This window comes from Lucilia cuprina, chromosome 2, assembly GCF_022045245.1.
Source record: "Lucilia cuprina isolate Lc7/37 chromosome 2, ASM2204524v1, whole genome shotgun sequence".
NCBI classification, from domain to species: domain Eukaryota; kingdom Metazoa; phylum Arthropoda; class Insecta; order Diptera; family Calliphoridae; genus Lucilia; species Lucilia cuprina.
In genome coordinates this window covers 894,294-913,991 of record NC_060950.1, presented here as the reverse complement: position 1 = coordinate 913,991, position 19,698 = coordinate 894,294, and the positions used below count along the sequence as shown (strand labels likewise).

The window sequence follows — 19,698 nt, the reverse complement described above, 5'->3', positions numbered from 1 at the left end:
CTTAAAACTACTTTAGACATTTTTCGTTTAGTCATAATGTCTATTATTGTGTTTGGTTTATTATTAATGATTGTAATTTACTTAAATATTGCGTTATGTCTTTTAAATTCTTGAAAAAGTTGAAAATATTTTATGATCAAAATTTAAGTAATACAATAGGAGTATGTAAATATTGTGTCCAGAGTATATTTAAAGAAAAAAATATATTTAATAACAAAAAAATATATTGAAACAATAGAAGTATCGGCAACAGATGTTAATAAAGTATTGAAATAGTTTCAGTCATATGTACTCTTTACATATTACTATCTACACTTTTGTATCAGTTTTATGGAATCCAAGGTATTTAATACGTAATTTCTTTTTTTATACCCTACACCACTATAGTGGGGAGGGTATTATACGTTTGTGCTGATGTTTGTAACATACAAAAATATTGGTCCAATACCCACCTTAAAGTATACCGATCGATTCAGAATCATTTTTTGAGTCGATTAAGACATGTCCGTCCGTCCGTCCGTCTGTCCGGCTGGCTGGCTGGCTGTCCATGTAAACCTTGTGCGCAAGGTACAGGCCGCAATTCTCAAGATAATTTGATGAAATTTGGACCAAGCATGTTTTTTGGCACAAGGACGAAGCCTATTGAAAATGGTTGAAATCGGTCCATTATTTCACCTAGCCCCCATACAACTGTACCTCCCGATTTGAACTTTTTATGCTATAATTACGTCAAATATACTGCTATCTCTCTAAAAATTGGCACAAATAAGTTTTATATAAGTATAAATGATACTGCAGATTTTCGTAAGGATCGGCCTATATTTGACCCTAGCCCCCATACAAACCCCCCTTCAAAAAATGACTTAAACGCCTAAAATTGACTTGTAACCATTTGTATCGCAATGAAACTCAACAAAACTAACTGTTATTTAGAAATATATCCTTTTCCCAAATTTACCGAGGATCGGCCCATATTTGACCTATATAAAGCCTCATTTAGAAATTTTAGTTTTTTTATCAATAAATGGCTTAAATATTTTGGAATTATGGTAATATTCAACATAAAAGTTTCTTTACAAAAAATAAAAATTTTATAAAAGTAAAAATTGTAAAAATATACTCATGGTGTAGGGTATCATATGGTCGGCCATGCCCGACTATACTTTCCTACTTGTTTTTTTTTTGGAAAAAAAGGTTCATAGATTAATATATATATATATATATATATATATATATATATATATATATATATATATATATATATATATATATGATGTTACATATTTTCAAAGATAATAATCAGAACAAATGCACTCACAATGCAGGTACAACGACACTTATTAAAACTACATGTAACATTTTATGAAATTATGTCTGATAAAATGTTCGACAGTTCGTACAAAAGTCTGATCAGGTATAAGAAAATGATCTGACTATTCTGATCAACGTCTGATGAAAACTATTTTATATAATTTTGTATAATTTATTAATAACCTTAAACCATACTATTTGTATGTATATATAGATTATATATCAAATTGAATCATAAAATATAATTGTTTTGGTAATTTCTGGGTATTAACAAAGTTAAAATAAATTTATACACATGTTGTTCACTTGATTTTGAAATACCCTTTTAAAGTACAGTTGACTTATTATATAAACAGGTTTGAAAATGGGAACAAAATGATCGAGCAAAAAATATCATAATTCCAGACTATTCTGTTGAATATATAAGAAAATTTTATATTATTCGTTTGATTGTCTGATAAAATTACAAAAACAATTCTCTTCAGATTATGTGCAGATTTATCAGATATAATTCTTAAGCTATTTCATATTTACTTCATAAAATGTACGGTCTATTCTCCTTTATGTTTAAAAAATATATATTATATATGAATAAAAAAAAAATTGTCCTTCACCGATGTGCAGATTAGCCTCATAATTGTCGTAACACTGAAATTACATTTTGTTTAATACTTCACAAAATGTGCAAAAAAGTCTAACAACAAGTTTGCGGATTATTCTGTAAAATGTCTAAATAAAATTTATAAATTCATTAAAAATTATGATAGAGTATAAGCAGTATTTCCGAAAATTTCTGATATCACACATATCCGAAACAATTGTTTACTCGGAACATTTTACAGTCCTTGCATTCCACGCACAATCCATTGATTACAGAAAAAATCCTATACACATTTGTTAATTATTTCCATACGTTTAATTGTTTTTGCTTTTGTTAAGATTTATATAACAACATTGACTTAAACTAATCAATGGGCTTTTAATGTAGTGTTAATTCAAATATTTTTACAAAGAACTCTTGTAAAAATATTTACACACATGTCAACTATTGTATTATGCACATTTTAGTGGCACAATTGTGTTGTATAATCAGCCATTTATTGCATGTAAACACAGCAGATGGTTTTACTTTTTTTAACGAAAACGAAATTTCTAACTTTAATCCGATCGACATAAGGAAGTCGTACATACATATGTATAATATGAATGTATATTTAAAACATCAGTTTTGAATTCATTACTAATTTAAAAGAAAATTTTTAATAAATAAAATGATATTTCGATTCAAAATTATATTATATTGATTTTTTAATAATTATTTTTTAAGGTCTAATAATACAAAAACATAGTTACCGCGGTATTCGCTACCGATTATTGAAGTGATAAAAACCTTATAAAAGAATTAAGAATAAAAAACTTTCAGTTGATACAGCTCGGGTCGTTCTGGAGCAAAGACCCAATTGTCGTGGGAACGAACAAAATTATGTAGGTCCTTGGTTCTATTCCCACCGATAGAGGAATAGATGTATTTCTTCGTATTTGAACTTACTATCGAAGTATAAAAAATGGGTTAATGTGAACATTTCATGCATCAGATGCTGAAAATATTTCTTAAACTCTAATAACATAAGTTTCTCTGTCTTTGGAAGGACAGACACTAATGTCTAGTCAAAATACAATATTCTGAACAGAGGCGTTAAGAGGAAAAACAAAACGGATATGTCTTGTCATATGTCATATGTCATATGTCATATAACTTATGTTAAGTGTTTATTAAGATTATGGGATTCCACGGGGTTTGCCGTTATTGAAATTAACATATTGTATTAAACGAAATTTGTGAGAAAAATACTTAAAAAAATTACCTGAAAAATATTACAAATATTAACGCCTAAAAGGAATCAATGTGTATAAGGCAGATAAATGCAAATAAAACCAATACAGGTAAGGAGTGGTAAATACCACTAATCAATAAAAATATTCTTAAAATGGATATAAATGCATTTAACAAGAAGATGGTTTGCAAATTTTTTTTTTTAACTCAAAACAAAGAAAACTCAAAAACTCTTTTTAAACTGTAAAAATCTACACCTTTTATAACAAGTACAAAAGCAACACTGCCAACCATTTTCATTGACACAATTATTTGAAAGAAAAGAGTAAATAATAAAAGGATATACGTACAGGCTTGAAAGCGTCTTTAGTTTTCACTATCAACACTTATAACAAAACAATAAATTATCAGTACAAAAAGGTATCCCTTACTTGAAAACAATAAACATACAGCAATAAACATTTTATGAACATGTACTTCATTTTAAAACAATAAAAAAGGAACTAAATACTTTAAAAAAGAAACAAAAAATCACTTATGGTAATTGATAATACATATGTTTGTATGTAGATTTTGAACTGAGCCAAAAAAAGAAAATTATCCTTCCTACTGAATAATGTCCGTTTTCCTAAAAAGCAGCTGGTGTTTCTTTTCTTACCAATGAAATACAAAACCTTGTTACAATTAAAACATATGTACTAATTTAAATTTAAGCTTATATTATAAAGACACTTTTCTAAAAAAAAGGATCACAAATATACTAGAAATGATTCTTTATCTATCCGTATTCATTCTGAAAATTTTGTCGAAAAATGAACAGATGTATAAAGACATTTTCATTTTTCAACTTGGCGTCACTTCCCAATAAACATCGATTCAAACCTGTGAATATTTTTGAAAATTTTCTTAACTAAGTAATGTATTTTCCAAATTGTTTTCAAATTTTAAAGTTTAGCCTTTGAAATAAACATGATAATTTCCAAAAACGTTTAAAAAAATATAATGTGTGATATTTATAAAATTTTCAAAGTTCTGTTTGAATTGAACTAAGAAAAGTTTCTTTCAAAAAATAAATTATTTTAGAAATATAAAAACAGAACATTTTTTCTACAGCAAGGGAGCGAAAAAACGTTAAATATAGGAGAAATAATCGGAGATATAAAAGAAAAATATGCTAAAATAAATGTATGAATGTTTTATTTTCAGGTGATGTAAAAAAATATATGAATTTTGCAATAGTTAGCATTATAATTAGGGTTTGAAATATGTATGAAAATAATAATAAAGAATACTTGAAATACGTTTGAAAATTTTTTTAGTTTCAAGCTTACCTCTAGCCTTTTTTTAAATTTGAAATACATTTGAAAAATACGTTTGATTTCTAACTGCCTTTTTGTTTGAGAAGGCCATAATTTTCCATTTGAAAACAAAATTTTTCAAATTTGTCAAAGGCTATGTATGAAATTTGAATAGGTTTTCAAATACATATTTACATCATTTCAAAGGTTTTTGCTTATTGGGTTAAAATAGTATTATGATATTTTAAGGTGTTTTTGAATTAAAAATAAATCAAAAAGAAAAAGTATACATAGTATGATGAGAATACAAAAAAAGTTTAACTTCTGTTGCTATATATTTTACTTTTAATATTTTTAGTTAAAAGGTTCTAAATCAGAGGCTTTTTTGAAAGAAATAATTTTAAAATGCAAAAGATTTCCAAAAATGGATTATTCTTAAACCCTAAATTGTTGTACTATGCTTCGGCTATATAAAAAATGCTAGAAAGCTGATCAAAAATTTTTTTAAATTTGGCAAGAAAACCAAAATATCAATTATTAAATCAAGTATCTAAAAATCAACAACAAAGAAAATAAAAGAAAAAAGAGCATTTTCAAACTTTCACTTAGATCTATTTTATATAATCGTAGTACTTATGTCTTTCTATGTGTATAAACTGTCTGTAGAGTTTCATATATCATATACTTTATGTACTTTCTATCGCCCAGACTTACGTATTAACATAATAATACAAAATTGCCAAACTCAGTGGCAGAAAAGCTTTAAACCATGTAATCAGAGTAAATATGTTATTTCTTAAAAAATAACAAAACGATAATAACAAAAATATGTATTAAAACCAAAAAAAAAGTACATAGAAATATGTACGTACATATGTATGTACTAAAAGTGTTAATGTGTAGTAATACTTACATCATAGACCAAGTATTGTAATAGCACTCCTAGTGCTTCTGTACTTTTGGCCTGATGTTCCGTTTGTTTTTGTAATTCTTGGAGCTGGTGTTGTTGCTGCTCAAATGTCTTATAGTTGAATGACCCATTATAAGAATGACGATTTAGACATTTCAATTGTTGTAATTCATTATTCAATTCCAGCGACGAATTATTGGTGATTGTATCATCCGACAATTGTTGATGTTGCTTTTGCAATAGCAATTTGCGACCTGCTGATGTGGTGGAGGATGTTGTAGAGGAATTTGGAAGTTTTGAATGAAGTTTCTGAAATAATTAACATTAATTTTGAATAATTTTTATTTATTTCTAAATCTGTTAATATTTTTATGGCCATATTTATTCACGGTATAAGCTAACCTTTTCAATTGAATTGTTGGATGCTGTTACAGCTGGCGAGGCGGGTGTTTTCTTATTATTTATTATTGTTGTGTTTGTTGCATTTGTTAGTATTGTCGGTGATGATGTTCTAGAATTTGTCCTTGTACTTGCTGTCGTAGATTTCTCATGTATGTTATTGTTATTATTAATGTTCACAACAACGTTGCTACCACCAATCTCCTGATGCTCGGAAGTAGTTTCTGACGATGTTTCCGGTTTGCTAATTGCTTTATTGTTGCTTGTTGATGTTGTAATTGTTTGATTCAATATGCGATTATGATCTGCAAATAGATACAAGAAGATTAAAAGAGAAAGTTATTAAATTTAAACAAATATTGACTTATACTTTAATGAATACACCTTTTCACACATTTTTTGTCAGAAATCGTAATTCAGTTAACGAAACTTTGTTATCGTTTTATTTGAAATTGGCTATAATTATGACATCTATTTTTAGTTTAAAAATTATATTTATGCTCGAAGTAATGAATTTAGTATGTAAGAAGTGATTATAATAAGATATACATATTAATTAATCATTAGAAATATAACATTAATCAAAAGCTTTGTCAGCTCTTTTGACAAATCAAAACATAATTATTAAAATGTTTTTGTTGTTACTTTAAGGGAAAGTTATGTTAAAAGTTGAATGTTAGGAAAGAGGAAATTAGTGTAAAAAATGTACATAATGGGAAAAAATCATAATTTGTAACTATCATTAATAAGTTTTATATTTTTGTTGTTGTTTTTAAATTGTAAATATAATTCACAAAGAAAATAGAAAGAAAAACATCAGCACGAGATATTAAAAAAATAAACAAAAAATGAAGTAAATAATGAATTTGCATTAAATTCATGTTAATCAAGGTGATTTTTTATATTTTACTAAACTTTTTGTGATTTTGCCAGTCACATCAATTTGTATTTAACACTTACAACTCTATATAATACGACGTTGCTTGCTGTAAACTTGTTGCTGACATTTATGGACAACATGTTAGTTTTTGTGACATTTTATATTTTAAGCATTTTTGTATTTAGTTTCTGTTTTTCGTTTCTAAAAAAGCGACTGACTATTTGAAATAGTTAGTTGGATTGGTCGTTGAATTGTTGAACCAAACACCCAACATGTCTAGGCGGGAAGTACTTTCTTTATTTATTAGCAGTTATTGGTATTTGCAGTAAGACTAGTTAAATTTTTTTAAAGTGTACTGAAAATAGTGTTAACGTAGTCTTTTTAATAACTTTTCTCTGCATTATTAAAAACAATTTTATATATATTAAAGCCTACAAGTTGTATTTTATTTTCATCAATCATTGAAGCATAAATATTTATAAAATTTGCACAAAAAATGGTTAAAAATGCGGTAGTTGCAAGTTGAAGTTCAGTAACATTTTGTGTAGATTTTATTTTTATTTTGTAATTTTATATTTCTAAAGCTGTTCAGAGACTTGGGCTACAATTTCCTTATATAAATATGTTGTACACTTGTCACATGAAAATCCGCCATCAAAATCGAGGTGCTAACAAATGAAGTACAACTTCCAAAAACAAAAAAAAAATAATTTTTATAAACAGTGTTTTATAAAACGTTTACATAAAAAAGTTTACTACAGACTTCGTATTGATTTTTGTTAAAATATTGAAATTATTAAATTTTAATCCAATACACATATTCAAATATGTGTATTAAAAAATAACAAATATTTACTTAAAACAACTGAACTGTAAGGCTATATCATTGTGAAATGGAAACATTTTTCAAAAAGACTAATAATACAGGTTTTTAATATCCCTGTAACCTTGGCCTTAAAGATTAGTAAACAAAAAGGTATTACAGATTCATCATTAATGAAAATCTTCGAACTGTTCCTTTCATTAACGATTTGAATGTTTTTAAAAATATTAAGGATTCAACGTATTGCCACACGACATAAATGCAACATTTTTATCCTTGAACCATTGACAAAATTCAAGAAAATTAACAAAACTATGAAAAACTCATTAATGAAAATCGAGGACAATTAGCGATATACTTGTGATGGATGATAATTGAAAAGAAAACAAAGCTAGTTGGACGTGATGTTTTACTGTCTGCTATAATGAAGCATGCGAATTTTTGTCATCATACGTTCACTCTCTCTAACACTTTTGACACGTTTAATGTCCTTGTTTAATATCCTGACATAAGACAAAAAATGTAAGCAGGTAACTTTTAGAAAATGAAGGTAACTATGTTGGCATACAAGTGCACAGCAAGTACTTTCTCACAACGAACAATATACAACGAACATATAATATTTAAAAGTTATATTGCCGCCCATTGAGTCATTCATCCTTGTGGGAATGTGTTAGATTTTCATTAACAAACCCATCGTTTAAGTAAATGTTGGTGTTAAAATATACATTGGAAAATCCATAGTATTAAAATGTTAACATTTTACTTGGCCACAATTCCTTAATAACAGGAATACATAGTTTGTAAAAATAAACTGTGGGACTTCTTAGCACTCTTTAGTTTTATATTTTTCATTAATTACATATTTAAAGTGGAATTTTTAACAATATTTAAAGAAAGCGCCGAAAAAGGTATTGATGTACAAATATTTATTATTCAAAAGGAGTTAACATCACTTTTCAAAATTTTACAGCCAAAAAACTAATTTAAATTAAAACTATTCTTGTTATACAAATTAATTTGCCCTAATGCAATAAATCCCAACATTTGAAATAAATAAAGTGAAAGACATTGTTTAATAAAATAACTCATCATATTACTAACAAATAACAAAAAATGGTGTTCTAGTAAAATATTAATCTCAAACCCATTATGTTTTCAATGACACCAAGTACTTGGTAAAATCAATAAACTCAACTGAATGTTCCCAATCTTATACTTTTTTAATATTTTAATTTATCGAATCTAAAATTAATTGATGATAAGTTTTAACCTAATCGAATAATGAAAATTAGTGGAAGAATTCGATTAAAATCATTAAAAATCGTTTTTATCAATTTCAAGTCGATTTGTTTTTTCTGTTTTAACCAACATTTTAACATTGGAGAAATAGTTTTCAAAAACTGAAAAATTGTAAATTTGAAAAATTCAATTGCTGTAGAATTTCAAAACAAAATTGCAAACAATAATGCAAAAAGAAGAAAAGAAAAAGATTTTTAAATAATTCTTTTACATTCTTTTACATTTTCTTGGTTTAAACTTAAACTTAACAGAAACTGGAAAAATTAACAAATTAAATAATTTTTAAAATCTTGTTATAAAAGCCATTTTAAATAAACTTATTCTCATTATAAATAAAAATTTAAAAATACTTAGATTTGGATATATTTTTATCCCGTATATAACAAATGTATGACATTTTTCGCCAGCATTTCATGTCCATGTGTAAACTTTAACACTTTTTAAAGAAAATAATACCCTACACCAATATTATACACACTTGTACAAAAATTTAGTTCAGACAATTTTGGTAAAAATATAAGATAAAATGACATAACCATTTTAAACATACTAAGTTCATGGTTCAAAGAAAATTTCTTGCCAAATTCACCTTGAACATTTCGACGTGTACAGGACACCCAAACTGACGGTCGAACAAACGTATAATAGAAGTGTAAGGTATGAAAAGTTTAAAAAATTGGTTAAAAAAATAAAAACAAAAAATGTTTTTATTTCTTTTTTTGCTTTATAATTCTTTTTTATTTTTATAATAAATGATATATTTTCACTTATGCCCAATAAATATAAATGCAAGTTTATAAGCAGAAATGTGTGCCATATTGTCTGCCAAACTATAAACGAATAACAACCGATAAAGGTGTGGTTGGGTTGCATTGCATTGTTTTCAAGTGTAAAATTGTACTGTTTATCAAAAGAATATTTTTTAGAGAAATATGTTTGAATGGGAGTAAAAACATTAAAATAAAATAGAAAACAAAACTGCATGCAAATTGCATGTCGACTAACTTTTTTAAAGTTCAATATGCCTACTTGGACAGTCAGGCAATCACTGCTGTATGTCACAAGTCCCGAGGTAGATTTCTTAATATGGCTTTGATTATTAAGCAATTTTACTAAATATTGTTTCTGGTTAATTTTTTCTTTTCGACTTCATCTAAATATATGAAAACATTAAAATAACATAAAATATATATTTGATGTTCTTTTAATGTTTTCAAAATTCTTAGTGAATTTCATTAGTGTTATTTAATGGTTCTTTTTAAAATTTTTTGTAGTATAAATTAAAACTGTCATTATGTAACATGATGTCATAATGCAAACATGCTCAATAGGAAATCTGACAAATCAAGTCCCAAGCAAAATAAACCACTTGAATTTCAATAAAACAGACAATCTGAGTAAGTTCTTTTTAAATTATAAAGAAAAACATACAGTTTTTTACGCTTTATTAGTGCAATTTTAATTAAACAATTAACAAGATACATGCACGGCTGAATAAACAGTAAACATAACTGCATCATTTGCTCATACTAAATTTGCATGGAAGTTCATGACATATATTACATTTAATTTCACAATGTAAAATAAACACAAACATTTTTTTGAATACCTTAAATAGTTTCATATTTTCCACTACATTTGCTGTAAATATGCTTTAATTTGTCACAAACAATTTGAGCAAATTTCCTAATTGGTTTTGGAATTTCTACTGTCCAACGAGAATTCCACGACCGGTGGTCGCTGTGCAACAACATGTCATATTTGCACTCATTCATATTTTAAATACTCAGGTGTGTTAAAATTTGTCAATGAAATTAAGTTGTCGTCGTTGTCATTGTCGGCGTCTACCAAATCACACAGGATAAAATTGTCAGCCAGTCAACACTATGCTAAAATGCACATGCTGTGTTCTGCACTTTTCCTTTATGTCGGTGTCTACCCAACATGTGTGTCGGTGGTATGGTGTGCATCATACAGTGTTTCTTTTTATTGTGAGGTGGCACCATATGTTTTAACATATATCGAAAAACTCGCCACAAAAAACCAAGCTGTAATGAGCAAGTATTTTTTGTATTTTCAATAAATTGAAATCTTAATATGGAATGAATAAGAAATTTTGGGTAAATACAGAGAATTTACATTAAGATATTTTTGAAGCGTAAATTTTTTAATAGTTAAAAGTTTTTCGAGTCATTTTGGTATTTTTTAAAACTGTTTCGACGAAGTACTTATACCATAATTTTTCTCGTTTTCAAACCGAGTATCGAATTTAATTTTATTATAATAACTGACGTTTAATACAAAACAATTTTTGTAAATTAAACATTATTATCCAACTTGTGATAGGGCAGAAATCATTCAATTTTTTATTATTTGTGTTAAAAAATATGTGTATGTAAATATGCATTTATATTAAAAGATTTTCATAGAAACATTATACAAATTAACTCACATTTTTTGTTAATACATACAATGGTGGATATTTGGATTAATTTTTCAATTTGTATTAAAATTAAATTCATTATTAATAATTTTTATTTAAAAACAAATGTTTTTGCAAATATCATAGTTTACTATATAATAATATATAATAATACTATATTAAAAAAACGATAATTAACCCACTATATTAACTCGTAGGAAAGGCATGTTTATTAAAATATTAGTCAATATTTGACGCAAAGTTAATGCCTTTTTTAAATCTAACAATCTAGCATTTAGAAAAATCCATTCCACCTATGAAATCCATTTTTATTATTTGTCCATCACTATATATACATAATACATTAACATAAGAAAACAGACATGTTCCATTAAAAATATTGTTAAGACTAATTTTTGTTTTTTTTATGATTTTTTAATGCCTACACTGAATTTTTCTATATTATATTAATTTTTCTTTGAGGATTTTAATTAGTAAATTTTGTTGTTTCGAAAGATATCTGGGCATAAGCGGTTTTTTTCATAAGAAAAATGTACAAAAGCAGACAGTGACGTCAACATTATTAAAATAAAATTATGAAAAAATAAATTGTACTTTACAAACATATGAAAATTTTTTTAAAAATCAACTATATTGTAAAGGCAAAGTCGAATAAATAATATTCTATAGTAAAGTATTGGTAATGATTGTTGTAGATTTCATTACAAAACATGAAATAAAACAGTTTTTATATTTTTGTTATAAATAAGGAACCTGCTAATTATTTGGTAAAAATTTATTGTTTACAAAAAAATATTTGGTAGTAAAATATTAAATTTAATGCTTTCAGAAAACCAAACGACTGTCCATCAAACAAACTGTGAATCATATATCAGCTTAATTAGAGAATTATATCGACTAATTAATTTACGATTACATTAGCATTAAATTAAAAAAAATAATATTATTTCTCTTTGTTCATTAAATTTTTTTAACAGATTTTATATATTTTGGAACATTACTTCGAATTTCAAATATCCAAATATTATATTGTTTTTGCATTAGATAAAATCATGCATGCCAAATTTCAGGCCATTTAAACTACAAGAACTAGTTTTAACAGCGTTAAACATTTTTTCAAACTTTAGTTCGAATTTTACATTTTTAATTTTTATGATATTAAAAATATAAATAATTTTTCGAAACTAAATTTTTATTATTCGAATATATATTTATATTGTATCAGATATACTTAAATATTTATGACAGCCAAATTTCAACCAATTTTGGCTACGGGAACTGGGTATTAAAACTTTCGAAACTGTGCTAGAATCTTTTTTTTAATTCATTGCTATTATTATAAAGGTTGTAAAGAAAAAAAATAAAAAATTAAATATCAATAAATGTTATTTAACATTTTTTCACTACAATTTTTTCAATATATAGTAGTACAATTTTAATGCTTAATAAAAATTCCCATGTTCTCATGTATGTTATAAATCTATCTCTTTCACATCATTCTCTTAGCCGGATACGCTAGCATTTTATACACTCGTATAGATAATATATATTAAGAAAAAGCCAAAATAAAAAACAAACATTATTCGTAATGTATCGAAAAAGATCTCCTCAAGTCAAGGTCAACATTAAAGAAACAAATATGTATATCCGTAGGTGTGAGAAAAATACACAATTTCTTGAGGGGAAGTCTATTAAAAACAAACAAAAACACAATATTTATGAAAAGTTATAGTATTCTTTTCAATTTTAGTAAATAATAAATAAAAATACTACAAACTAAAAATAAATTGGCACACGTTTAAATTACAAATTCATAATGTAAACAATTGAAAAAAAATCATAAAATAACTATAAATTTGTACCATAAAACAAATTAGGAGAAACAAAACCGACCAAAAAGTGAAAAATTTGAAATATTTTCGTATTGAATGATTTTTATAAATATTTATTAAGATTATGTAGAATGTACAAAACTTACCACCTTCACCTAAATCGGAACAGAAGGTGTTAAATTGAATCCAATGTTGCTTTTCATTTGGACATTTAGATTTATGTTCTTTATCCGGTGTTGTGATGTTCAAACTTAAAAGCACTTCCGCATCTTTGGTTTTAGTAAGCGTATGCGATTCTTTAGAAGTCATAAAATTGTTATTTATTAAACAACTTAATAGGTCTAGAGGTTTTTGGCATTTTTTAACATCGCTATAATATATTCGAGATTTTGTGGTAAATACTCTTTCTGTTGTAGGCAGTGCATATTCATTTTCATGAAAATTATAAGAAAAATTTCTTTGACTTCTCTGCCGAAGTTTGCGTTTCCAAGCAAATGCGCAGTTTTTACGTGTCCCTGAACTGGAGCTTATTTTTTCTACTTGATAAACAACTCCGTTCCTTGTATTCCAAATAACATTGTAATAACTTAATTCAAGTTGTTCATCACAACGTATCGATAGAAATTTCTTTTGAAACTTGTGATTTGTATCGGAGAATTGGCAAAAACTTTGGCGTTTTTGATGCATACTGTGTAGAAAACAATCAGAATCTTAAACATATTTCCATGTTTTAAGATGAATTTTGTTTATACTTTAGTAATTTTCTGTATATCGAACTTTTTAGCAGTATGTCACAAGTCTACTAAAATATTTTCTGAACTCTGTAAGTTTTACTAATTTTTAAGACTTCTGCTATTGGAAGATGTTTAGATAAATTATAACTGAACTTTTTGTACAAACCAAATTTTTCTAAAAATATTGATTTGGCTTAAAAATTTTTAAATTTTTGTTATGACTTTTTAATACATAATTTGACAGTAAACACGTTTTGATATTTATATTTTAATATAATAAAAATATAATCAATATGCGACTTATATATACACTGCAATTATAATTTTAAGAGAATTGATTATCTTCTATATAATAACGAAAATAAATTTAAAAATACAATTATATATATTTATTTATTACTTTTTAAAAAATAATTCATATTTTATTATTTACACTATATATATGTATATATATATATATTTTTTTGATGTTGCTATATTATAGTTTACTATTGAAATATAATTTTTTCTAATTCATCTTCATCTCTTTGTGGTTGCTGTAACAAATGCAATCATTTAGATTAGATGCGTCACTCGTTTATAAATTTTGCGAGAAAATATAAAAAAAAGAAATATCAAAGACACAAAAACTAAAATATATTTAAATGATTTGTCATCGTCGTCATCATCTCGCGCGCGTCTTTAATTGTAACCACGACAATATCTTGTACACCACTGATTAGTTAGTGGACGTTTTAATTTTTATTATTTATTTTTAAATTTTTTTATTTCACCACATCAGTACGATCACATACACTTGATGTGGACATATACGAGGAGCAGTACATGTTTCTTGATTGTTGTTTGGGTAGTCTGTATCTATCTCACTGTGCCCAAAAAAGCACCGCACAAACTGGGCATACTCGCAGACAACATCCACATTGAAACAAATAGATATTGAACAAGTTGCAAAAGGCAACACAATAATAGCAATTTGTTATTTAGGGGTGATCGTGTGCCACAAGAAAAAAATGTTTGTTCAAGCTACAGTTATTTTCAAAATAACGAATTTCCATCCCTCTTTAGGAACTTATATCACTATCTTCTTCATCTTATATCTGTGGAGACGTTGTTTGGGGGGAGAGCCAATAAACAGCCAAAAAAAATCATATAAAACACTCCCAACTTTAACCATAATGGGTAATATTTTGTTTTTTTCTTATTTTATGTAAAAACAAATTATAAACATTTATGATTAATTTCTCTTTATTTTAGGGCATCAAAATTGTGGTGAATTCTCTCAAGTCCATAAATTACGCAAAACAATTTGTGTGCGTTAAGTTTTTGATTTTCTTTCTAAAAGGCACTTATTGTTTATAAAAATATAGAATTTTTTATTTGTTCACCACCATACTAAAAGCAATGACGTCATGTTGGTCAATGTATGCTAAAAAGTTCAGACTTTTTTCTATTGTTAGTACAAACGATCAACATTAATGAAGAAATTATGCAACCCAGCAAACAATTTGAAAGATTATACATATATTTTTTAAAATATGCATATTAGTATTATCAATTATTATGTTACAGAAATTTTATAGTCGTTTTCAAATCTTGAATATGTAAAATATTATGTTTGTCGTAAAGATTCACTTTCAGCTTATTGCCATTACCGAAATAAGCTAAAATACTGTTATCGAAACAGTTTCGAAATTGTTGCCCTGTCTTAGAAATCATCATTCTTAAAATTCTTTTCAATTTACTGGGAAATTTTCTTTATGTCATAATTTAAATGAATTTTTATGGAATACATTCCATATATATATATGTGTAACATTCTTATTCATAAATAACGCTTTTGTATAATGAAAAATATATTTAAAACCAACCAATCAATAAATAAATTTTTTTATTCTACATATTCTACAGTGATTAACACATCTTTAAATAAATAATATCTGAAAATTTAGATATTGCAAGTAATTAAAAAAAACTTCTACATTAGTTTAAAAGAAAGTCATTACTAAGATTCTTATAAGTAATGCAGACGGTATGTTGTCATCATTGAATAGCAAGTTGAGTTGAGGAAGTACAAGTTATTGCTAGTGTATTTTACTTTACATACACCTTAGTAGGAAGGGTTTATAATAATTTTCTAAATCGATTTAGCTATGTCCGTCTATGTAAACTATATAATAAAATTACAGGTCGCAAATTTTTAAAATGATTTGATTAAATATGACGCATAGAGTATATGTCCGTAATGACCGACTACATATACATTCTCACAAAATTATAATAAAATATTTCATTATGATATGATTTTACAAACATACATGCATATATTGATGTAAACATTAAATCTTAAATCTGGCCTTCATCAACTATTGATCTTTGAAACAACATTCACTGATCTTAAAAAAAAACTATATAAATTCAATGTATCCGTAACATCGATAGATATGCACAAATGATAACAATTCCCAAGTCCTTATGCTCGAATGTTCATGACTCCCAGTTGCACGTTAGAAACTTCGATACGAATACAACGATAGAAGCTCTTTATACACATTCATTAATCGTAATTAAAGATACTTTGTAAAACAACTGTGACTACAAAATTACAAAGTTGTTGATATTTCTATTGTTACTGTTGTCGTTGTTATCACAACATCAAAAAAAATAATAATAAATTTCTGCCATACTTTAATTAAACAATTGAACAACAAAGGATCGACGATAACAATTCAACGAAAAATATTTACTGCAACGTGTATGAGCTTGGAACAGCAACAACAAACTAAAATGCATGATGACTGCGGGGACAACGAAGACGACGTCAACATCGATGAAGTCAAGCTCAATGAAGAAGCAATTAGTTAAACACTGTGCATGGATGGGATCATTACGAAAACTAACAGACGACACACAAACAACAATAAACAAGTGAACAACAAGGTTACCACCGAGTCACAACCAATATAAAAAGAAAACATGTCATAAAGTTCAATAAATACAAATGTCTCGGAACTGAACAAAGGTCTTGACATTTGTTGTAAATAAAAAAGAAAGATGAAATATGATTTATTTTTGTTTTCATTCGTTTTGTAAGATATATGATGTCTGTAGAGATTTTTGTCAAAACATGGCAATCTTCATGGCTTAGAAACTCTTTAATTGAATAAATACACAAAACAACGAGCATTTTATAAAAACACCACAGACTCATAAAAGTAAAATGATACATTTAGTTTTAATTTATACTGGTAGCAAAATGTTATTATTGCAAGTTGCTGCTAAAACATAAAACGGTATTACTTTTTTGCACTCCAATTATTAAACTAAAAGTCAGAAATAAAATAAAAATACACACATGTATGAAATACAAATGCTACATGTGTAAGATCAACTTTGAAATTGATATCATACAAAAAAGACAAAATGTTTTTTTTAGTTAGGTTTTTAGTTTTATTTTAAGTTCTAATTCAATTTTATTTAATCAAACATAAAATATTTTGGACAAATGAAAAGAAAACATCAAATAATTTCTTGTTAGAGTCAAGTTACAAGCGGAAATGGTGAAAAAAATCCAAAATAATTTTAATTAATCGAATACCCGCTCGAATCACAAGTGTCAGTATACACTCTAGAGTCTAGTATGTAAACATAACGGCAAATCAAAAAGCACACATTTAGAGCAGACATGATAGATTCAACATTAAAGATTTTCAAGTTCAATGCTACATTTTTACTCATCAGACACTAAGATAGAGGCATCCCCCCACATCAGCCATAAATGGAAACAAAATATGCTTGCGATCTTACAAACAAAATCCTCCATAGAGATCTTATGGGAGAGAGAAACATTTGAATGTTCAATAATGAAAATTACAAAAAACACTTGCTTGTGTATGAGATTCAAAATCTTCGAAATATTTAACGGTTTTATTGCAAAAAATTGAGTTTTTTGTTAAATGAATGAAACATTGATGCTTCGCTGCACATGCATATTAGTAGTACATCACGATGATGACGATATACAGCTAAAGCAAAATTAGCTAAAAGAAGACACAATTGGCGCCATACATTTTGTTATTTTACTTTGTTTTCCTTTAAAATTAAAGGTAATACGAATACTTACTACGCTGTTTTCCTTTAAAATTAAAGGTAATACGAATACTTACTACGCTACACATTAATGCCTTAACATTTTGTATATACATACAGTATCACCCAAAACTAAAGCACCCCCTTATTGATGTTTTCTTTAAAGTAGTTCCAGTTATTAGAAAGAAGGCAAATTTGAAAGATATTACACTTTTTGTTTATACTGTATATACAAAAAAATTTTATGTTCTATATTAAAGAAAAAATTTAAAAAATATTTATGTTATTCAAAATTTTATTGGTCAAAACATAAGCACCCCCTTAAAAATGATTTTTGAAATCGGATTTTTCGATTATTTCTTTAAAAAAAAATTTGATTAGAAATTACATTTTAAATATAAAAATATCCTTTTTATTTTATTCTTTAATGTTAAAATTTGTTTTTTCAAAATTTCATTGTTTCCTAAATAAGATTAGGAAATAATGAAAACAATTTCTTCAAAATGTTAAATTATCTATAAAATAAATTTTTGAAAAGATTTTGAAATGAAAAAATTTTATATTTGTCTACAGATAATGATAATCTACCGATTTTTGGGTCCAATTTCGAGCAATATTTCAGTAATTGGCAGTTAAAATCATTCTCGGAAGTTTAAAATCGACTGAAATGTTGAAATAAGTTAAATTTAATATTAAAAGTTCAAAGGATAATAAAATATAAAACCGCGGACGGCGTGAATTGCAAATATTGAAATTTTGCTCGAAATTTGGTCCAAAGATCGGTATATTGTCGTTATCGTTATTTGAAACTTTTTCAGTTCAAAATCTTCTTAAAAATTAATTTTATAGATAATTAAACATTTTGAAAAATTTTTATTCATTGTTTCTTAATTTTATTTAAGAAATAGTACCTCCTATTTAGATGTCTGGTGCTATGCGGCCAATAAAGTGATGAAAAAATTAATTTTATCATTAAAAAACAAAGTAAAAAGGATATTTTTATAAATCAATAAAAATAATGGAAAAATTCGATTCAAAAAAGTAATTTTAATGGGGGTGCTAATGTTTTGACCAATGAAATTTTGAGGAATATGAAAATTTTTAAAAAATTTTTCTTTAATAAATAACATACAAATTTTTTTACCATTTTTCAACGACCTACCACAACTATAAACAAAAAAGTGTAATATCTTTCAAATTTGTCTTTTTATACCCTTCACCTTCGTAAGAAGGGTATATATAAGTTTGTCATTCCGTTTGTAATTTCTATAATATAATTTTCCGACCCTATAAAGTATATATATTCTGGATCCTTATAGATAGCGGAGTCGATTAAGCCATGTCCGTCTGTCTGTCTGTTGAAATCAGTTTTTAGAGGACCCCAGATATCGGCGAGATCCGAATCTTCAATAATTCTATTAGACATGCTTTCGAGAAGATCGCTATTTAAAATCAGCAAAATCGGTCGGTAAATAACGGAGATATGAGCAAAAATCCGAGACAACCTCTGAAAATTTCATCAAAAAATTGTTATAAAAGCAACAACAACACTGAATATAGAAAAAGATGTACACGTGTGTGTGATTTGCATTTTTTGTTAAAATAAAATAATTTTCCCTTTTGTTTTGCAAATACATATATTTTTTAATGAATAGGAAAAAGTATTTAAAACGTTTTCAATTATATGAGAGTAGATTGTGAGTTATTGTACAATAATTTTTATGCGAATAATGTAAGTTTGAAATTTAAAACTAACACAAAATTTTTCCAAGTGCTTTTTAAAACAATTTTTTTTTACGATAAACAAAAACAAAATCTACGTCTCTTCAATGTTTACCAGCAATGA

General features: G+C 26.3%; 1 protein-coding gene across 3 annotated transcripts in view; it reads right to left on the bottom strand.

Annotated features, from left to right (window-relative positions):
* The window catches only part of LOC111683834 (bromodomain-containing protein DDB_G0280777), a 40,324-nt gene that overhangs the window by 6,732 nt on the left and 13,894 nt on the right, over positions 1-19,698 (bottom strand). For 2 of the 3 annotated variants that reach the window (XM_046956299.1, XM_046956297.1), the window contains 2 exons: positions 5,756-6,057; positions 5,357-5,662 (listed from right to left, as the gene is read on the bottom strand). In XM_046956299.1, the coding sequence (XP_046812255.1) occupies positions 5,357-5,662; positions 5,756-6,057 (608 nt within the window). Of the gene's footprint in view, positions 1-5,356; positions 5,663-5,755; positions 6,058-13,178; positions 13,933-19,698 lie in introns of those variants that run through there. The other variant, XM_046956298.1, reaches the window with a different exon arrangement.